Genomic DNA, 22311 nt, shown 5'->3' with positions numbered 1-22311 from the left:
ACAAGTGAGCCAAAGTTTTGGGAATCATATAGGTATAACGATACCTGTCTATAATCCTGCCTTGTTTCCACTGCAAGGGGGTGGGATGGACAAGATGACCTCTATCAGTCCATTAAGTCTTTAAGGACTATAGTCCATGACTGCGAAAATAAGACTGAATGAGAGAATAAGGAAAAATTTCAAGAACATCAGCAGGAATAAGTGGCAGAGGATGACACACTGAACTTGAAGACCGTTATGTCCACATTGCCAAGCTCACCTATAGCCCTGGTCTCAACAGGAGGGACAGGCCCATAATGACCAGGGTATAAGCTGGCTCAGCTGAGCAGCAGCCCCTGTGACTTTGTAAACAGATACAGCACCAACCTCCAACTACAGCAAAAATATTTTCTGTAAAGCAAAAGGATTTGGCTGTTTTATTGCTGCATGAGTGAACAACTCAAACACCACGATTTCCCTTTGCTTGCCATGATTAATCTTTCCATCCTATATATTACTTTAATTGCCAATGATTTCATATAGAACCTTTTTAAAACAATTTGAATTTATTAAAGAGCATTATCTGTCCCTGTCAGAGGAAAATACTTTATGTTTAATTTATTGTATGTTACTTATTAATAAAATCCCTTATTTCTATTAATTCTAGAGTAGATATGTTTGCTCACATATTAGCACTCCATGATGTACCTATTCTCATGCATACTTTAAACATTATGTGTTTACTTAGGAGCACTGGCCTGTACACTTTTCTTTCTTTACTACCGCAAACATGAGCTTAGTTTTATATGAAGCTGGTAACACCACACAACAACCTTTCGCTGGCTTTGAAAGGACAAGAAGGGGATGGTTTGTATGAGCCAGAAAAGGTTACTAGGTGCAAGGAGAACTTCTGTTTACTGAAAAAGCTCTTAAAATCATCATCAGTTTCATGTAAAGCTAATTAAATCAGTGCCTGGCCCTCAGAAGGAACAGGAAGGGACTACGAACGGTTGTTGCCCCAGGGTGGACACTAACTGGTCCCTGGACCAGATCCCTCACTCAGTTAATCCCTGTGCTGACGGTGGCTAGAATCCATCAGCATTACCGAGGATATCCTGACATCATAGCAAAGGAGAAACCTGCTCTAACACAACAAATAACTACATTTAGCTCCATATTACTAGAAAGACAATGACACATTGGATTTGGCTCACAACACTTTCAACACAATAATTAGCAGCTGGGAAATTTTGTTATGCCGTATACTTGTATACTGTAGAAATATTGATCCCCATGGGCCAAATTCTGAAGCACTTGTGTCAGCCAAAAGTCAGAGGGTCAAATACAATTTTACCGTAACCTCAAAACAAAGCCATTGAAATCAGAAGCTGAACTGTCTCAGTGAGTTATGCTGAGAACTGATACACTGACAAAGTAATGTATGAACATAGGCATATGGACAAAGTCATGTATAGCGTCACATATAAAGTAAGAAGGGGACATGGGAACAGTGAAGAAGTGTTTGAATAGAGTAGCCAGTAGGGAAGGAAGTATATTTTACACAGTTAAGGGAAGAGGTGTAAGTAGAAGCAGCAGAAAGTTTAGACTAAATGCCATTTTTGAGTCTGAGACTCTCTCACAGGTCTTCCTCATTTCTCAAGTCCGTCATTCATACTTATGACTGGGGTTTGGACCTTTTGGCACATATGGGCACACCTGGGGTTTTGTTAAATACAGATGCAATATAGCTGATATCTGCTCTGATAATGCATCTGTGCAGGAGTGGAAGTGATAATATTTGTACTGCTGGTGGGACCCATGACTTGAGGTGCAAGGGTTATCCAACATTGGAACAGGCTGCCCAGGGAAATGTTGGAGTCGCCATCCCTGGAGGTATTTAAAAGACAGATAGACGTGGTGCTCAGGGACATGGTTTAGTGGTGGTTTTGGCAGCGTTAGGTTAACAGTTGGACTCAATGATCTGACTTCCACTCCAGACAATTCTATGATTCTAAGAGAGCAGAAGGAAGAAGAGCTCTTCACAAGCTTTGTGTCTGTGACAACCCAACACTACTTGATGGCTAAAAGAATGCCTCTAGCATTCACCTGATACAGTGTTTCAGGGCTGCTTGCCACCACAAGCCATACTACAATTTCCCAGCCCTTATCTAGGAGGAGCATGATGCGCAAGATGCTAATTTTCCATCCTACTGACAACTTAGCCCTCTGGAAAAAGCAGGGACCTCCTTTCTGTGATTGTCCCCCACCATGTCTCTCAGTCAGCGTGCCAAAACGGAGCAAAGCAAAGACACGTCTGCCAGATCAATGGGATTTATTTGTACAAAAATCAGGATGTTTTGTTCCAACTGACACAAAATTACACTGGGAAACAATGAAACACTGACAACAACTGCGGTGTCCAGGAGGCGCCCATGGCCTGCTGGCCATGGCCCGCTCCCCTTCTTGGCCTTGTGGCTCTCAAGAGAGCCTCAGCCGGTGGGGATGAGGGGACCCCCCGCGGCCGCCCTCTGCCGTGAAGGGATGAGGGGAGCTACTGCCAAGAGCTACTCCCCGACACAAGGGACAGCCACCGCCGGCGGCAGTTAATCATTAAGTACCCGGCAGATTCGCTCCGGGCCGGCTCCCCTGAACCTCCCGGGGCCTCCAGCCATGCGCTGTCCCCTCTCGGCCGGGCGCCGCCGGCCCGACTGAGCACGGCGGTGGGCGGGGAGGCGGGAGGCAGGGACGGGGGGACACCTCCGGGACCCCGTCCGAGGCGGAGCCCCCTCGGCGGGCGCGGGGGAGCTGTCCTGAGGAGGGAGTGGCGCCCGCAGGGCCCGGCCGCCTCTGCCAGCAAGGGAGCCATGCCGCCTCCCGGCGAGGCGCCGTAGGGCACACCCGTCCCCCGCCGCCCCCGCACCGCCTCTCCTCCCCTCACGCTGCCGGCCCCGGCGCTCGGCTGACACCGTCTCCCGCCGAGCTGCCAGAGCCCCGCTCGAAGGCCCGGCGCCGCCCATGCCCCAGCCGGTGCCCCCCGCGCCCTAAGGCCGCCGCCGCCCCCGTCCCGTCCCGTCCCCTCCCGCCGCCCATGGGCGCCGCCTGCGCGGCGGCGGGGCAGACCAGGCGCCGGTGAAGGAGCATGGCCAAGGGACCCGAGCAAGAGGACGCCTTTCTGCACCTGCCGGCGGCGCAGGCCGTGCCCTCCGCCGCGCCGGAGGAGTGCTACGCCGGCTTGGTGGGCCGAGGCTTGCTGCCCTTCGCCCAGGAGGGGCTGTGCGCCGCGGCGGGCGCCCAGAGGGGGCTCCCAGAGCCGGCGCTGCCCGCCGGCATCAAGTCAGGTAAGCGGCGGGATGCCGGCAGCCGGTCCCTTGTCAGCCCCTGTCGCTGCTGCCCGGGGTCCGGCGGGGACGCGAGGCCGGGCGGGCGCGGCTCGACCCCTCGGGCTGTTAAACGGGCTCCCGCGGGGCCGCAGTGGCGCCGGGACGGAGGCGGCGGGTGCTGCCCGGCCCGTAACGATGCCCTCGGGCTTCTCTTCTTGTCCCTCCGCTGCCGGCGCTCAGAAACACGCTTCGGTAGCCAAACCCTCTCCTCGGAAGAAGAGGATGCGGATCCCGGCGACGGCGCGCTAAAAGCCGCCGAGCGGAGCCCGTCTGCGAAGAGGAGCATCACGCAGATCATGAAGGACAAGAAGAAGCAGACGCAGCTCACCCTGCAATGGTAGGCACCTGGCTCCGGCTCCGGCCCCCGGGCACAGCTCGGCCGGGACACCCCGCGTCTTCCCCGCCCTGCCAGCGGCGGGACCCGGCCGGCGGGTCCCTCGGGCCCGGAGAGACCCTTCTGTAAATGCTGAGCCGGCATGGAGGGTTACATCCCGCCGCTCTTTTAGAAATAGGTGTCATTTGTGGGGTTGTGGGATGTTCGGTTAGCTGGTTTTGGTGGGTTTTTGGTTGGGTTTTTTTTTGGTTTTGTTTTGTTTGGGTTTTTTTTGTTTTGTTTTGTTGTTGGTTTGTTTTTTTTTTTTTCCCCGAGTAGGGCTCATCTACAAATGAGGACATCCACCTCCGAATTTCTGATTGATTTTTTTTAAATGAGCAGAGGTTTATCAGTTAACAGAAATCTCTGCCAGATTCTCACAGTACGTGGCTATTGACGAAATGTATCGAAAAAATGTAGAAATGAAACGTTACTTAAGAATGACATTAGTGAACGGGTGTTTTAATTATCCTTTAAGGCTATGGCAGTTTTTATGAATGGCTGTTTTAATTATCCTTTAAGGCTATAAAAGATTTTCACTGTCTTGTAATATATTTTTTACATTGTATTGTACCATCCGTGGAAGCCCTAACTTTGCCTCATTTTATTTGGGCAAAAAATTACCCAAATAAGAGGTCAAATTCTGCAGTCATTAATTGATAAATGTTTCTATTAAATCACACTTGAAATTAACGAGGAGTGCTGTTGAATTAAATGGGAACTTATTTACCAAGTGCAGACTGTAAATCTAGATATTTGTTTTCCTTCCAACTGAAAAACGAGAGTAATCCAAATTACCCAGTTTCTTAGTCTAGTTTATGTCCCACTTCTGAGCATAAATTGTAAGGATTTGAGTCTGGTGAGTCAGTGCAAAATTATTCAGTATGCAGCGCTTACTACACAGTATTTTCTTACAGATTTGTGTAATTTGAGAAATACATTTATTGCATATCATCCCAGGATTGGCAAATAATGTAAACTGATAAAGAAAAGAAACAGGAAAACAGCGAAATACCCAGCTGTTACTGGGAGTTCAGGTGAAGACAGCCAGTTTTATACTTCAGTTTTTAAAATTTTACTTTAATGACCATCACTAGGCACTTGTATTCTGTAAACTGATTTGGAAAATACATAAAAATGCACCCCCTTCAGAAAAAGCCAGTTCTTTGCTTTTCAGTGTGGTTCAGTCAAGAAACAGTTTCAGATCCATCATGGAAATTAAAAAGCAAAAGTAGGAAGAAAAGAGATGTTTGCCCAGGTGTTAAAGATACAGTAGGACAGAAGATGCAAGTTCAAACCCCTGCTCTATTCAAAGGACAGACTTAAACCGGAGTCTTTTGTAGTCAGTTAGTGCTCTTATTTTCAAAGCAAGGCTGGCTTTTAAATAATCACTTAATTATTTATGTAAAGCAAAAAAAGTGCAGACATTGAAAAAGATTCTTTAAGAAAAGGAACCTGGCCCCAGGTTTTCCATATTCTGCAACTAACCTAAGCACCAAGTGTGGAGTCAGTCTCCAGTGTTTGTCTTCTCCGGGAGAAAGTCATCTGTGTGCTTTTGTGGAATTCTTTGGTAAAATAAAAAAAAAAAAAAAAAGAGGGCAGTACCAAAAACCAGAAGGAAAATAAAATCGGGAGACATGGCATGTTGCTCCTTACTCTGGCAGCTTCTTTCCCTGTACAGGCTGGAAGAAAACTACATTGTCTGTGAAGGAGTTTGTTTACCAAGATGCATCCTTTATGCACATTATTTAGACTTCTGCAGAAAAGAGAAGCTGGAACCTGCCTGTGCTGCAACTTTTGGGAAGGTAAAGAGTAAATGCCTTCATAATTTGTTAGATTAATTCTGTGATAGAATCACAATTTAGTACACCTGAGTCAAAATTCTTCTCAAATTCACATGTTTTCTACTGTTAATGTACATGGAATCAGACTAACTACACTGTACCATCAGCTTTAGGAGGATGAATCTGAAATTCCCTTTGATTTATTGTTATTTCATACAAAAAAGGTATTCTCTCTGCGAGCTTTTTTTTTTTTTTCCTTTTTGATGATGACATTAATAAGGTTCTTTCCGCAAACCCAGATCTGCCATGGAAGACACTTTTAATTATACTAAAGGCAGTGTAAAGTGAGATGTGACACAAGAAGCAATATAAGAAGGGGAATAAAAATTAATAACACAAAGAGCTCCTGAATGAAAAATTGTTGATTCATCCTCTTTTCTACCCTTCCCTACAATTAATCCTGAAAGCATTTAATGAAAGGGAGATGTGAACTCTCCAAATTAAATCCTGAGTAGTTGGTGAAACAGGAAACCAAAAATGCTTCAAGGATCATCTTTTTTTAAACACTACTGATCTAGTCATTGTTCATACATAGCAAAATGCATTAATTTAATTAAATATTAATAATGGATTTAAAATCCTGTTCATAAAATGTTCACTTACTAATTTTTTTTCGCTTGAATTGGATATACTGAGAAAGTGTATGTCTAATTTTCATTACACAGTTTCAGTATAAATCAGGAAGACAACAGGCTTCTATTTAAACATTGCTTAGACAGTGATTTATCTATTAGATGTATCTATTAGATTTACCTCTATTACTGAATTACTTTTTTACTTAATAAACCTTTTGCCTTAAGCATCATTCTTTACAGGAAAAGAAGGACATTTTTAGGACACTAATCTCAATCTCAGGAGTCCAGTGACAGAATGTTTTGCTTGACTTGGATTAAATCACATAATATGAATTTTCTATGTCCAGCGCAGAGCTAACAGAAACTTTCAGAGGGTTTCAGTGAGCATAAATATGTTTAAGACTGTCCAGTGCTTTGGTAGTGGAGGACACAGAAATACCCATGAGGCAAATATTTGCTTGCTTTAACCATCAGATCACACTTTTCAAATAAAAAATCAGTTTATTTTTCATTGTTTGCCTTTGAAAATAGAGTAGCTCGAGGCCAGATCTTTCCCTGGTTCTGTTTAGATCTCTGAAGCAGAAGATATGGTTGTACTTTAGGGACCTGAATGGGACAGAATTCGGGAGAAGAAAACTAGATTTTATGTTGTAGAAGTGATAACAGAAAAGAAGAACAGGTGGGAAGGAGTTTATGGGTAGGAAGACTGGAGGTACACAGTGAGATGGAGGAGGACAGGAGGACCCCTGCAGAATAAAACATGCTTAGTAGTTTATGTTGTGACATAAGTGTCAGAAATATTTATTCATGGACTGCATTAGACCACATATTTACACTACAGTTTTTTCACTGAAAATTTTTCACTGAACACTGAAAAAGTTTCACTACGGTTTTTCACTGCGAAGAACATATACCAATGTTAGAAATTAATACAGTTATTTTCTCCTTAGACTATTCGACAGAAATTCCCTCTCCTTACCACAAGGCGGCTTGGAACAAGGGGCCATTCAAAGTAAGGCACAATTTCCTACGTTTCCACTTACAGAATACATTCTAGGAATGACATGTATTTCCATGTTTCCATAATATATACTAATTGGCAGGTGCGTTTATTCAGATGATAAGATGCAAGTGATAACTTCCATGTACATGATGAAACTGATAGAGAGTTTGAAAACATCACTGCAGGCATAATTTCTAAAATTAAACTGATTAAGCTTCTAAAACTTGACATTTTTTTACAGACATGCATTGTTGCAAATATATGTCAAAATGATATGTATTAAAAAAAATTGTATAATACATATATTTTTGTTACAGCTGTTCATCTTTCTATAAATAATGTGCAACAGTATGGATTAATTTAAAGACACTAGAGAAAAGCATTGTCTTAAATTGAGAAGAAGGTGTACATCTGCTCTTTGTTGTGGGTAATTTATAAAAACTCAGAAAAGTACACAACCTATAGTGCAGTCCTTTCATAAATAATGCATCCAATTTGCATATTTGATCTGTGGAATACTAGGCTGTGAGAATAGATTACAGATAATCATATATCACCTGTGGTGAAATTTTTATTAATTCTGGTTCTGGCACTATGCTTTTGGCCATGATAAAGTTATTGTAAAACTGTGGTGAACAGTGGTAACAACGTATTCCCTTACATCCACCCTCCCTCCTACGTCCTGATATTAAGACTGCTAAGAAGGACTGATGAGTTGTCTTCAATCTGATTTTGTTTTTTATCAGAACAATGCTACTTCTTAAGCAAATGAAAAACTGTGCAATGTATTGATGTAAGGAATGTGGAGAAGTCAAAATAATGCTCTAGGGTATTGCTAGTCTCAAGCTACAAGTTAGGTAATTCTAGGAAACTTCTATCTCTGGGGAGTCACAAGTGCAACAGTTTTCTGTATCACCTCAAATCAAGACTGGCTCTGAGCTTTTCCAAGTCTTGTGCTTTAAATTGTTATTTCAGTGTTTATCAATATCCACTTTTAAAAAATATTTAAAGCTAAATACTGTGCCCACACCATTCTACATAAAATAGGACTAGTTAAATAATTTTTTTCTTTTAAAGCAACTCTCCAAAAACTTGCTGGTTTTCAATCCCAAATCAAGTTTAGACCAGACCCTTATCTGTATTTTTCTATTGATTTCAAAACAGGTTTTCCTAAAAATAAGACATTGATATGTGGAGCAAATCAGGATAGATATTGTGTCCAGCTTTCTGTGTATACATTGAATTAAACATTTATTATTAATGCCTATATTTTAGGAGATGCATGCCTTTAAATACGTGAGTATCCCTAGGATTTTTCTCATGCTTGAAATTACAAATGTGTTTATGTGTTTACTGAATAAGGCTCATGAAACTATCCTTGACTTATAGAAGAAAGCACAAAGAATTGGTGGTTTACTGAAAGAAAACTAAAACCCAGAAAATTAGCAAAGAAACATTTTGCTAATTAATAAGATAGAAAACCAGAATATTGGTAATAATAGAAGAAACTCAAACATTATGATTGTTTGGGAAAATCTTTATTTTGAAAGACTTAGCCTTCAAAGACAAAGTTACTCTTGCCTTTCAGTAATTTATACGAAAACTCAAAATGAAAGGAGACTGAAAAGGAAAAAGACCTACCAGATTGTGTTTTTTCCAAAGCGCTTTGCAATATATTAGGAATGTCTGAAAGATGCATTGTTTACTTTTATAATTTTGGCGGTTAGTTTGATGTTGTTATGCTTAGTTTTCTTCCTGCCTTAGAAATACAGGAAATAGCCAGTTGATTCCACCTTAGTATTGCTGAAGAATGCATTGGAGATGTCATTTGTGAATTTTAGGTTTTGTTGCGATATAAACGAAGGTGGGGAAGAATTTAAATTCCAAAGTTTTACAAAGACATTTTATTTCTTGAGTCTTGGGTATTTATTTTAAATAATCATTAATAAAAATAAAATCCAAAGGAAATACCTCCCCTTGCTTCAGCAGGGGGTTTGGGCTAGATGGTCTCTAGAGGTCCCTTCCAACCCCTACCATTCTGTGATTCTGTGAAATAAAACACATAAAATATTTTTCCTTTCTTAACAGAGGACAGTTCTTACATAGTTTCTGTGACAGCCTTACAAATTCATAATCCATTGATTTTTTTTCAGGAGAGAGTACACAGTCTGTATTGTATAGAGGAACACTGGAACTGAAGTTCATTTCTCTTTTTGTAGATGGCCTATAGGTGCTGAATAGAGGGGTTTTGAGGAGAGTTACTATTAGAAAGGTTATTTATAAGGGAAAAGAGGGATTTCATATATTGTCTGTTGTGAAGTTCAGCTATGGTTACAGGCATAAGCTGCTGTAGACTTAGTCAGCTTTGCAAATGGACATTTGCTGTATTCAACATTTTAAGAGATCTGGTGTTCACAGTCTGTGCAGGAATATTTGACAACCTACTAATTCATCAATGCCTTGGTTAAGTCTTAGGTTCATAACCCAACATATTTGCAGAAGCCCCTTTGAGTTATAATGAATGAGATAATATAAGGGCAAAAGTCTCCCAAATGCTCATTTTATTTTTGATCTGACATATCTAATGAATTGATAAATAAGATCCAATCAAGATCCAGACTCCCAAAATGTATCATCTGTTTGCAGAATTTAAAGCACAGTAAGTCAATGTCTATTAAGGAAAGGAGTATATTTCAAATCTAGTTTTTGACCTGAGAATCTAGCTACAGAATTAATTGTGTTGAAACATTTCACTATATTCCCCTTTTCTCTAAGACATTTAACAGTATTAGCACAGAAATATCTCATGCCCAACATTTCTTTGGCAGATCCCATATCCCTACTGACCTTGGTGGTATTATGTGCTATATTTTCATACGGATTAACTGTTCTTGAACAATTTCCTCAAAGGGATGAGGCATCAGCAGGTTTTGTTTGAACATCTGTCATTTGTTTCTCCTTATTTTTTTTCATTGGAGTTTTCCTCAGAGACTTTTCCTGTGCAATTCTCATTTCCACTAAGATACATTTACATTGTTCTTGCTGTGCAAAAAGGACCTCGCAAAAGGCACAAGTGACAATATCTCCACTTCAGAGACTGAATACAGCAGGAAGTAGTCACAGAGAATTGACAGTATAAATAATAATCTCTGATTCTCAATCTCTCTCTGATGTTGTGGACCATATTCCCCCCCAGACTCACTGAGTAGCAAATTCATTTCTGCTTTTACAAGGTAGCAGCTAGTCACACAAATATCATTTACAGAAATATTTCCATTAAATTAATAAGCAAATTAATGGACTGTTCATAAGTTTCAGTAACTGTCTGGTTACCCTGTACTTTTATGTCAACAAGGACTCTAAATGTTGTAAGCTGTTTCTGTGTGAAGCAAAACTGGGTTACTGGGACTGGTAAGAGATACTTCATACTAGCAATTAAATCCTATTTTTTTTAAGCATGGTAATCTAGTGACATTTTATTTCTGTTGTTGCTATCATTATTTCCATATAATGTTAGTAGGAGCAGTAACAGTATACAAACTATTCCTGACAGTGATGTTTCATACAGTAGTATTGCCTAGGAGCTCTGATCATTGTCCAGGATTCTACTGAGCCAGATGTTGCAAAAGCATGAAAGGAAAATGGCAGTTCCTCTCCAATGGAATCATTATTCTTATATCGCAAAGAAAAGCTAACTCCCCAGGAACAAAGTGCCTTACTGGAGGCTGCGTGCGTACACAGTAACGTATCGATAGAGCCTGGCTGTGATTAGAAGAAAGCAAAGAAAATCAGTTCACTTTTCCATCACCTTCAAGGTGACAGAAACTGTTTTCCTCCCATGCTGAAACAAGGCCAAGTTCTTTCTAGCATTCTCACAAGCATGAATTTGATTTGGAAACTGGATTTGGTGTAGGGTAGATATACAAATGTTAGTTCCTCCTCTGATTCCAAGCAACATTTGTGATCTTCTGTTCTGGGCAAAGGAGAGACTTAAAAATGGGTCTAATAAATACTAGAACTTTGATGCTCAGAGTCAGAGTGTCTCTCTGTGTGTTTACATCTGACAACCCATTTGTACAACAGTATCAATACTAAAACAGTCATTTAAATATTTGGCCAAGAAGGTACAACACATTGGACATAATTTTGTTAACAAAGCTCATTCAACTCTTATGCCCATGCTAATAACTCCAGATTGCTGAATGTAGGGGACGTTTTCTATATACCTGCTGAGTGGGAGAAGGCCCAGCACAACAAATATGTCAAACTGCTCTTAAATTAGTATTTCATAAGCAACAGTTGTCTGTGCAGCAGGTTCTCAATCCACTTTTTTGCATAGGTAATGTTGAACATACTGTGGTCACTGCTAGAATTTAGTTATAATCTTCATGGTACCTGAATTACCTGGAGCAGCTATTCAGCAAAATGCACATACTGCTCAGTCCATACACACTGAAGACTGTTTGAGCTCAAGTTACAATTTAATTTCTTTGCAGACTTTGATCAATGATGAATCTTAGCTTTTATCCATCATGTCTGAAAACTATTATCTTATTTATTAGGAGTGATTTAGTGGGTTAATAAAACTGATATGGCAGCTGGCCCCGTGATAACAAGTTATTGCAAGTCCCTGAACAGCTTAAGCCTATCATTTCCTTATCAGCTATCGTTTGTGTCAGTGTATGCTAAAATCAGGGCTACTAGTTGCGTAGGAACATATGTCACAACAAACCACTGAAATTAAAAGAGGAAAGCAGTTCAGTTTGGTTTTTAAAAGGTTCGTTAAGAAAATTGAGAGTAAGTTCCTTATGATGACTGATTTCCTTGTATTAATTATACAATAGAAGTATAACATAGTAAAACACATATATACTGTACATGCGCATAGAACTATGCATATGAAGAGACAAAAAGAGGGTACTTGAAGTTGTAGGTTAAAGATGTTATCCGTGTGTTTGGGATGGATATGCTACTCTGAAAAGGGAGTCCAAAATAATCTGTTTTGCTAATGAATTTGGTTTGTAAGAGAATAAAAATCTTTATACCTTATTACTCTATGGTGTATTCCAGACAGAACTTAAAAAGTACAGATTATAATTTTTTTAATTGCTTCTGTGTCATGACTGGAAAGCTGTATTTTTTAGAAGTCAGAATGATAACTGCTATGCCTTTAAGACACACTGAATAGGTACTGAAAATATCTATTCTTTATATAACAAAATGTGGCAATGGTGAATTCTGATATCTTGGGGCATTTCAGAGCAGGGCCAAGTATTTTTGCCTACTACTGGAAACCTGGGGATCCAAATCATACAACATTTCCCGTTTCTAGCCCAAATGTGTTAATATTGAATTAGATGTTGAATAACCTAGATATCGAATTCTAACTTTGTAAAGAAGTAATGCCTTTCCTTGGTCTCTGGCCCACTCCAGCTTTAGCAGGAGGAGATTCCAAATTTGTGGTGAAAGTGTGAAGTTTTATTTTTAGAATTTAAAAAATAGCATGCGATTGAAACTGGGAGACTTAGGGTGTTGGAATGAGATGTAGGCAACTGCTTGCGTACATCGTGAATGACAAATGTGCAGATAACATTGTTAAAGAAGCAGTCACAGCTCTGTTTTGTTTTGCATCCTGTTCAATGCATAACCTTTCCAATGTCAAGACTAAGTAAATGCTGTTATTTCAAAGAATCCATACATGTGTATTTTTAGTACCTCTTGTGTCACATCTAAAATTACTTTGTTTTTATGAAAGAAGAAGAAATGTTTGTGCCTTTAGCATTTTTGCCAAAACTCTGTCAAATATTAGGAGTTTCCAGATCCAGGTCTTTTGCCTAAGTCTACATGTTTAATACTCCTAAACCAAAACTAGTGGTTGAAAGCCTTCAAGACTTTAATTCACAACATAGATGACACAGTACTGTATGTGAAATGGTCAACTGTCTAGCATTATGACATTTAATGAAAGGTCCTATTGGCATCCTAAACCACCTTGAGGTGTCACTTTGGTTTGATCAGCCAACTCTGACTGTAATGGATAAAAAGGGGACTGTTATCAGCAGGTGGTCCTGCATCTGAGCTTCTGAATATTAACAGGTATTTAAAAATGGTCAGTTCACCCCATCACCTTCCCTCAGAAAAGCACGCTTAAGAGGCAAGAAAACTAACAGTAAAGAAAGAGGTGAGAAACTTTTGGCCTTCCGTTGGGTCACCAGGTGCCCCTGCGATCTAGTGGTGTTATGTGGACTCGTCAGTTTCAGGCAAAGAGTAAAAGCTGTGATGCCACTATGCAGCCACTTTCTGTAACGTTTCTTGGCTGTAAAATCCCAAATGCACACAACAGACTGTCCAGAAACAGAATGACTATTTCAGCTGAGTTTTTCAAAGCTACCTAAGCTAAGCAAATATATCACCCTAATGAATATTTTCTTGAATATTGTTTGTATCTGATGCCTTTAACCAGCTTTGTAAATATAAAGCATTTGAGGGTTTTGTTCTTATCTGTGACTGTCCCATACAAGAAGAAACAGTAATATTGTGATTTTTTTCTTTAATGGGCATCACCAAGAACAGCAGAGATGAGCTGAAAACTTTTGTTCATGTGTTCTATGAACTATTTGCAGGGTGCTTTGTGTCTTAAGAGTGCATGTCTTCAAGCTTTTGAGATGTTTCAGTGAAATTGAGGCAATGTGTTGCAAAGCATTACCTCCATGTTACGCGTGCTTTAAGTGCAATATACTTGAACTACAAGTGTTACTTTGAAGCAGTTCAGTTACACCAGCTGCTATGGTATTTTCAAGCTAACTCTGGTATAAAACAAATGATCCTGAGTATACTGCCCGTAACATTCTTAGACAAATTTGGTTTAACGCAATCAGTTTTAAAATCTATTGAGTGAAATTTTTTAAGACAGGGCCTATCACCTTTGATAGATGAACTCAAGCAAACTTTGCTATGACTGGTAAGAAATAGCTGCCCTCAGCTTGCTCTCCTGCCCTTCTCCTGAAGGTCACTTCTTTTGTAGTAAAATCAGTGCAAAGCACTAAGTATCTACTGCATAGTAAGTTTTCTTAGCACCAGCCCGCCCTCTTTAGTGTCTTTGGTTAAGGTGTTGGGCTCAGCACTGCAGAGGCTGAGCGATAGGCACATTTCCTTTTTCGAGCTCTATTGGCAGTAGTAATCTCCAGGAGAGCTGCAAGGGAGACAAATGTGTATGAGAATGGCTTAAGTAGCTAAATAACTCAGCTGAGTTGGTCAGCCTACAACCTGAGAGAAGAATTAATGAATGAAATGTTAGCATTTTTAGTCATAGGAGGCTGAACACTAATTTATAGGGCACAATGGTGAGTTACTTTCACAGAATCACAGAATCACAGAATGGTAGGGGTTGGAAGGGACCTCTGGAGATCATCTAGCCCAACCCCCCTGCCAGAGCAACTGAATAGTGCTCTGCGAGACTGTCTAAATATAACAGTGGTAAGCCTAATAAAATAAACTTGATAGATCAAACCCAGCACCCTTTCAACAAAGTAAAATGAAAGGGAATGCACATTAGGGAAAAGAGATGTAACATGTTTCTAGGAGATTTGCTGTGCCAGGTGCTTTCTTGTAAAAGAGAAAAAGTTTTAAATTTAGAGATCATAGCCTTGAATTTTGGATCAGATCATGACAATACTGTTTTCTGTGAACCAGATATTGTTCCATGTCAGTGAAAGGAATTGGTAGACACTGTTAAGAAAAGTTTTCAGAAAGCATTGAAAATCAATTTGACAATTTGCTTTACATGACTTGTCACTCATAAACACTCCTCTTTCTTTTCCATAGGTATCACTATTATGGAATTGGCATTAAAGAAAGCAGTGCATACTACCACTCTGTGTATTCTGGAAAAGGCTTAACCAGGTACAACATAACTTCTGAGATTTAGACAGTGAAGATCTAACTTTAAGCTTGCCTTAGGAAGGTATTTGTAGGACACTAACTTTTGTTGATACCAAAACTAGTATTGCTGCATATCTCAATGTCTGGCATTCCTAAATTTAAGTAGCAGTTTGCTCCCAAAAGAAATCAGTTTTGTTTTAAGAGGCTGATCTAGATCTTTTACTAGTGTCTTCCAGTATGGCCCCACCACAGTCAGCATAGACTTGCATCAATTTATACCAGCAGAGGATTTGTTCAAGTTTGTGTAAGGCAGCAAAACACCCTTTCCAGAACACTTGTCTCATTTTGTTTACTTGTGTGTAACCCTCTGAGTTCTTTCCCCAGGACAGCTTCCCATTATGAAACGTCTGGAGTATGGTGTGAAGCTGGCACCTGTGGTCAGGAGGGAGGGGTCAGTGTAGATTAATATTTACAGGTCCTTTGACTGGCTAATATCAGTTTAAACCTAACCCAGGAAGCTCTAATTATATTTATTTAAGGGACAGCTAGCAGGATCAATACGTTACGATAGCTGCCTGTTGGTTTGCCAAAGATTAATAGTTCGTAAAACAAATGTCTCTGTTCACATATGGCTTGAATGACGGCTTTCATTGTCTACAACAGTATAAGTGGGGACTCTAAGAAAGGAAGGGAATAAATGAGTTTATAATCACACATAGAAAATTCAACGGCTGGCAGATTTAACTTATATCCAAAGAGACTTTTTCCAATCAATAGGACAAGTGTAAAAATTGAGGGTAATGTTGCCAATGATGCTTAAGAGGAGGGGTCTCTCCACGGCAGGACCTGAGGTATAATAGACTGGAATATGCCATTTCCTTGTCCAGTATTTATCCAGAGCTGCGGAGGTGTTGCTGGTACACAGCTAGATGAGGTTCTTTCATAATACAGAGTTATCTTGAACAAATTGCTCATTTAATTGACTAAAAGGCAGTTATTTTCATTTAAGGGAATATAATCACTCTTACTTCTCAGCTTTATGTCGGCCAGTGCCCTGTCATGTAAAGCTCTGTCCTTGCACAATCTAGCAGCAATGAATGCAAAGAAAGTGGTGGTTCTGCAAAATTCCCCATGGCTGTTTTTCCGATGGTATACCCTCACATAAAGATGGCATAGATACTCTCTAAGATTTTCAGAAGTACTCACTAGATTCACGAATTAGGAACCGTTTCTTTGTGTTAGGACTTGTGGTCTCATGTAGAAATGATTCCTGGATCAAGCTCGGGGCAGAAATAAGCGGGAAAAATATACGGGCTGATAGTGGTAACAGACGACACTGTGCCCGTGCACAAATATAGGCATATGGAGGCCTTTACCACAAGGCTTGCATGTTAGGTGGCAGCTTTTCAAAACATTAAAGGGGCAATGGGCCTCAATTTAGTTGCCTAAATACAGGCCTCTACTGCCATTTCAAATTTAATTGGCATATGTGTATTAATATTTAGGTAATTGAGCTGAGTACAATAGTCCTTAAATGCAGGGTTGCAGATGCCTGAATCCTTAAATTCCACTGTAAATTTGACCTCCCAGTTCCTTTAAATATCAAGCCTTACATAGGGAAAGGAGCATACATAACACCAGAAATTATTAGAAGCCAGAGCACTGTGTGAAGGGTAGCTTTAGCTAGCAGTTAAGGCCCTGGAGGAGCAATGCTAGCAGATGCTGCCTCATGCTTTTGCTGTACATTCTGTGTACATTTTGCTGCACATGTGGAAATCCAATCCATAACAAATACATCCAGCTATGAAGCTAATTAGCTCCACATTGTAATCAACTGAGTGATGCCTTCTTTCATACTCATCTATCAACAACCAAGGGAACACTGCGGGTAACTCATGCTGGATCATCGTGTGATGGGAACTGTCAGGTGCCTGTGCCTGGCCTGGACAGGAGGAATTCCACAACCGCTCAGCTTCCGGTTTTCTGTCCTGCCTGCAGAGCATCTCAACAGCAAGAAATCACAATATTGCCACTAATAATTATAAGACATCATGTTGCCCAGGGTATCTTATCAGTTAGCAGCTAGCAGAACAGGAAATAACAATAATCAAATAACGTTTATCATTATACTGGTACATTACAATGTCTATCATTACACATTCTCTAGTTTAGTAGTTATAATCTAAAATGTGTGCTTTCTAATTTCCGCACTGAAGAATTGCCTGATAGTCCAATGACTTCATTGGGCATCTCTCAGTTGGACTCTTAATAGGACATTTAGTATATTGCAACACATTTTGGACAGTTAATGAATCTTTGAGCTCAGAAATGCATTTCACCTGCATCTAAATTGATATGATTTCTTCATTTTCCTGAGAAGTGTAAATTCTAGGTATATTTTTTCTGCTCTGAATTTACTCAGCTGTATCAAAAACTTTATGTATTTCCTCATAAAGACCTTATGGACTTGCACCCTTTTGATATTTTTGAAGTTGCAAAGATGCAAAGAAAAAAATGAACTTTTATCAAAGAAAAACCCAGGGTTTATGCTTTACTATTTGGTCAATGATCTGAATCTTTGTGTTTTAGAAGACACCAGTAGGTTCCCTGATATCCTTAGGCACTTGCAAACCAATGGAAGAAGTTAAGAAAAAAACATTATTTTTATTATAGTTACATTTGGAGAAATGTCATCATTTTTATTATTGATCTATTTTACATATCTATTTTATATATGTGTATATATATACAAACTCTAAAAATGTTCTGCTTATGAAAAAATAATCAAATGCATTTATTTTCAAAGGTTCTCTGGAAGCAAGTTAAAGAATGAGGTAAGCGCTGTAGTCTTTTCTTTCACTTCTGTTCTAATCCAAATATTATGTGATGTACGGTTTTCTTCACATTAATGTCCTTGAAAATTACAGCAATATTTTTCATTAAAGATTAGACTGCATAATCTTTTTTTCATGAAGCTGAGTATTTGTGCCTCTAAATATTCAAAGGAAAATAAGATTGGAAGGCACCTTCTGGGTTCCTGTTCCAATCCAGTTCCAAATAACTACAGAGGTTTATAATAGACCCTCTTAAGAAAAGGGTCAAGCTCTAGCTTAATTTTCTGCATCCATTACTTTTGCAGGAAGGCTTTTTCAGGATCTCATTTGTCTGACTGGAAGACAAAATACATTTTTTTTAACAAACTGAATTTTATAGCTCCTGGTCAGGATTGTCTTTCTCAATTTTTTGCTCTTTGTGACATTTCCCTGTGATACGTCTTTTTGCTGCTTTTGCTTGCTAGGTGGAACAAGCAGCAGTTTTTAGTCACTTCTGATCAGCCTTACAAGTTTTCACTGTAGTTGTTCCAATTGGAATATCTTTATAGAAAAAAATCATAAAGTCTTGCAAATGGCATGTCTCCAACCTCTATTGGAAATATCCCTTGTGACAAACACTAGAACTGAGGGTTGGGGTTTTTTCGTTGGTTGAGGTTTTTTTCCCCACAGGTCGCCTACATTTTCACTACTGTATACTATGGTATATGGTATAGTATACTATACTATGGTATAGTATACACTGTCATTCTGGTCGTGTTTATACTAGAAAATTACATATAATTGTACATTGAGGGTTAAGGATTGCTCCCAGGATTGTTCTTTGACACTGAGTTCAACTGGCATGGAATAGCCTGCACCCATGTTATTAAACTCCTGAACCTACAAAACAGCATAGGCACATCTCAGCCACATTGCCTTGGAGAAAAGTGCCTAGCATGCGGTAACTGTTGCAGCACGACTAGGAATTGTTTAGGAGACTGCTAATTGGCATGGGTCAGAAGAATACCAGGGGCTATTCTGAATAATACTGCCAGTATTGCCTGGGAACGTTCCCTGACACCGTTTAATTTACTACACTAAATATACCCTCAGCGATCAACTGATACACAGCAAGTCTTTTGCCTTTTTCATTTCCAGATAAGCAGCTCCTAACTGATAGCAGAAATTCTTATTGGTCGCTGAGGGTGTAGCTTTGCTCTATTGATTTTCATCCCCTTTATTGCCATTATCTCAAAGCCATCCAGGCCTTTCTACATGACCTCTTAGTCGTCTTCTTTATTGCCGATTTCACTAGCTCGTCAGCCGGTTTAATCTATGAAATGTTCAATGAGATCAGCCCCAGGCCTAATCTTTGAGAATCTTCACTTCAATCCCTTTTCAACCTAGTAGTTTCCCTGTCAACACAACTTGTTAGCATTTCAGCTAGAGTCAGTTTCTTAAACATTTTACATTCTTGTACTAATCCCCATTCTCACCAGCATAACTAATCATTTCCCATGGTGACACCACGTCAAGTATTTTAGTGAGGTTCAGATAGATTAGATCTGCTGCATTTTCCCTGTTTAGATAATCAGCTATCTTATCAAAAAAAGATCATGCTATGCCATGGGATATCCCCGACATATTCATGAGCACTACTACAGCATTCATTATTTCAGAGTTTGGGGGTGGAAAACTTCTGGTTCCCTTCGCATAGATGAATACACATTTACTTCCATCTCTGATGTGGCATCCCCAGTCTGTTAGGGAATTGACATAAACCTGGCTTGTTTCTTCCCCAAAGTTCAATACCTTGATCTTCCCAGAGAAAGAATCATAGAGAAGTTGGTGGAAATAAGGGTGAAAGGGCACATCGGTATGAGTTTTTCATTGTCTAGCTCTCTGTTTTCTGAAATTATTCAGTCAGGTCTTAAAAGAAAAAAATGTCTTTCATGGTCAAAACCGAATTTTAACAAACACAGCGTACTGAAAATTTGGCAGTACACGTTCCATTAAAGCCAACAGGTGATACACCTTTATTCATTTGCTGGAAGTACATGCAATTAGATATTCCAGAAAGATTTACAATGATTGCATAAGGTGTAATTCTCAGTAGGAACATAAAGACATTGAAAAGATGTTAAAGCACTGATTGTCTAAATATACTGAGTAAATGGCATTTGAATGAACACTTATTGAGTGCCAGGGACACTGTTTACTTCTGGTATGTTTTATCACATTTTCTAGTATTCTCTCTGTAGGGGGAGATATCAGCAAATTCTTTTATCTAAACCAGTTAGTGCACCATTAGAGTCTGCATGGTTAATTAGGCAGATAATATTACTGTCATTATCTTAATGTTAAACGGCCATTAGAAACAGATGGCATTAAATTGAAAGGGCAAGTGGCAGTGGGTTAAAATATTAAGTCTAAAACTGAGGTACAGTCATATAAATCCATTAGCGAGGTAAAAAACATTGCAGATTATCTTCTTTTAAACCTCCCACCACCATCCCTGCCTTCTTTTAAATTAACTAATCCCTTTTAATCAGAGCTTTTAATATATTTCACGGGTAATTGCGTAATAAAATCATTGAGATTACTCCTGTTATTAGAAAAACAACAAACCTCCTGATACTGATAGGCAATTATAAAACTGCAAAAGTATTGACACACAAAAGTACTGTAATTTCTTTGACTTAGAGCTTTATATGTATTTGAATAGTAGATAGCACAAGCAAAGCGTGTTTACATAATGTATACTTTCATTCCTTGCTGTCTGTTTTGGCAGACATACCACCCTATAAAAATAGGGATGTATATATGGTGAAAAAGTCAATTATAGCTATAGTTTTCTGAATTCAGTATTTGAGAGAATTTCACTTGAAACTGACCTCTGCTTGGTGAGTCAACGTATATAGGAAAATACTCCCTTTTGCACACTTTTACACTATACATTACACTATATACCTGCTATTCCCGCTTCAGTGAAATCTGACTGTATGCAAAGGGGTAGGAAAAGGCCACTGGAAGTACTGCCTAGTGCGCGTTCATAAATTCCATCCATTAGTACAAAGGGAATCTGCACAGAAGTAGTAGATTTACTGCAGGAATATGCAGAAGACCTGCTCAAGGGTCCATACACTACCTTGATGTAAGGACTGAGTGGGCAAAAATGGAACAAAGGGTTTCAGGCAAATAGTCTTCTCTAGGTTTGAATGCAATCCTGTGAGAATAGGACAAGTACAATTCAGTCAGTAGGGACAGAATCATCATACAGATTTTGTTGTTTCTCTTGAGGATGAGGATTTCATCTTAGTTGTATCATTTGAAAGCTTCATAAGCGTAATGTGTGCATTATAAATATAAGCATAGTAACATTATATCATTAAAGAATATGACTGCTCAGCCTTAATGAGAAGTAGACTAAATCAGATTTTGTGACAATATTAGGTTAGGAGTCTAAACAAGGTGTGATTTACCATGTATTGCCTCACAGTCAGCATCCCCACATATCAGGCTTCTTGTTGTTTCATCCTTCAATCCCATCTCTCCAAAGGCTAGCATCTCATAATTATTCAAGATCTTTTCGCAGTCTGTAACTAGTACAAGATGTGTCTATGATATTTCAGAAGTCACAAGTTAAAAAGGCTTAAGAACTCTAAGAGCTGCAAGGAACTCTCAGATCAGCAGAATTTAGGATAATTCAGGAGAAATTTATCTTGTCTCCAGGTCAGCATTCACTGTTCCTCAACAAAGTAACTGGAGAACACCAAATGGCTGGGAATGTCATTCTTACTGAGATATCAAACTGTGATCATATTAACAGATGCGTTTTTTATTTCCCTTTTTTGTTGCTAAAGTTAGCAAGAGAAAAATTATTTATTCCCTTCCTTTAAGTCCCTTTGAAACTGCATTTCCTTTTTCCAGGCTCAGGCTGTGATCCTGGATTTGGAACTTTGGCACTGAGCTTCTGTACAGGATTTTTTATATTGTGTAGACCTGTGACTGTATGTGCCTATGCTACCCAGCATAGTTTTATTCTTCCTTACGGACAAAAGCAAAATGCTCCAAAAGTATTCACAGAACCAAGTCTAGTCTCTGAGATGAATGACCAAACTCTCAGCCATTTCAACAGAGCAGGAGAAAGCCAGCTAAAATTGGTGGCATGCCCCGGGAGGGCATGCAGCTCAGCATCCTTCATTTTTCCTGCAAAGCTCTTGGTACAGGTGTTTATGTGCCTATCTGTTTTAACACAATAGGACACAGGACTGGAAGATATTTTCTGGGCCTTCATGTCAAGTCTGCCAAAATCAAAGAGAGCTATACAATAAATACATAGTTCAGAAGTGTCCACAGACCCTACATACCATGACATCCATAATGCTATAAAATATTATCAAACTTTATGATAAACTAAAATAGTTATTACCATAGTAAAGCAGCAGAAATCACTGTTGCCA

The 22311-nt window shown here is 39.5% G+C and overlaps 1 protein-coding gene across 1 annotated transcript in view; it reads left to right on the top strand.

The window, feature by feature from the left end:
- The first annotated feature begins 3059 nt into the window (after positions 1–3059).
- Positions 3060–22311, top strand: part of RFX6 (regulatory factor X6) — a 37737-nt gene continuing 18485 nt past the window's right edge. Inside the window, exons 1-5 of the mRNA XM_074579368.1 lie at positions 3060–3696; positions 5414–5537; positions 7102–7163; positions 14979–15056; positions 17842–17869. Of these exons, the coding sequence (XP_074435469.1) occupies positions 3119–3696; positions 5414–5537; positions 7102–7163; positions 14979–15056; positions 17842–17869 (870 nt within the window). The 5' untranslated portion in view covers positions 3060–3118. The remainder of the gene's footprint in view (positions 3697–5413; positions 5538–7101; positions 7164–14978; positions 15057–17841; positions 17870–22311) is intronic.

The sequence above is a fragment of the Larus michahellis genome, chromosome 3 (assembly GCF_964199755.1).
Source record: "Larus michahellis chromosome 3, bLarMic1.1, whole genome shotgun sequence".
In the NCBI taxonomy this organism is placed as follows: Eukaryota; Metazoa; Chordata; class Aves; order Charadriiformes; family Laridae; genus Larus; species Larus michahellis.
Note: the sequence above shows the minus strand (reverse complement) of the source record. Positions and strands in the feature narration are given on the sequence as shown.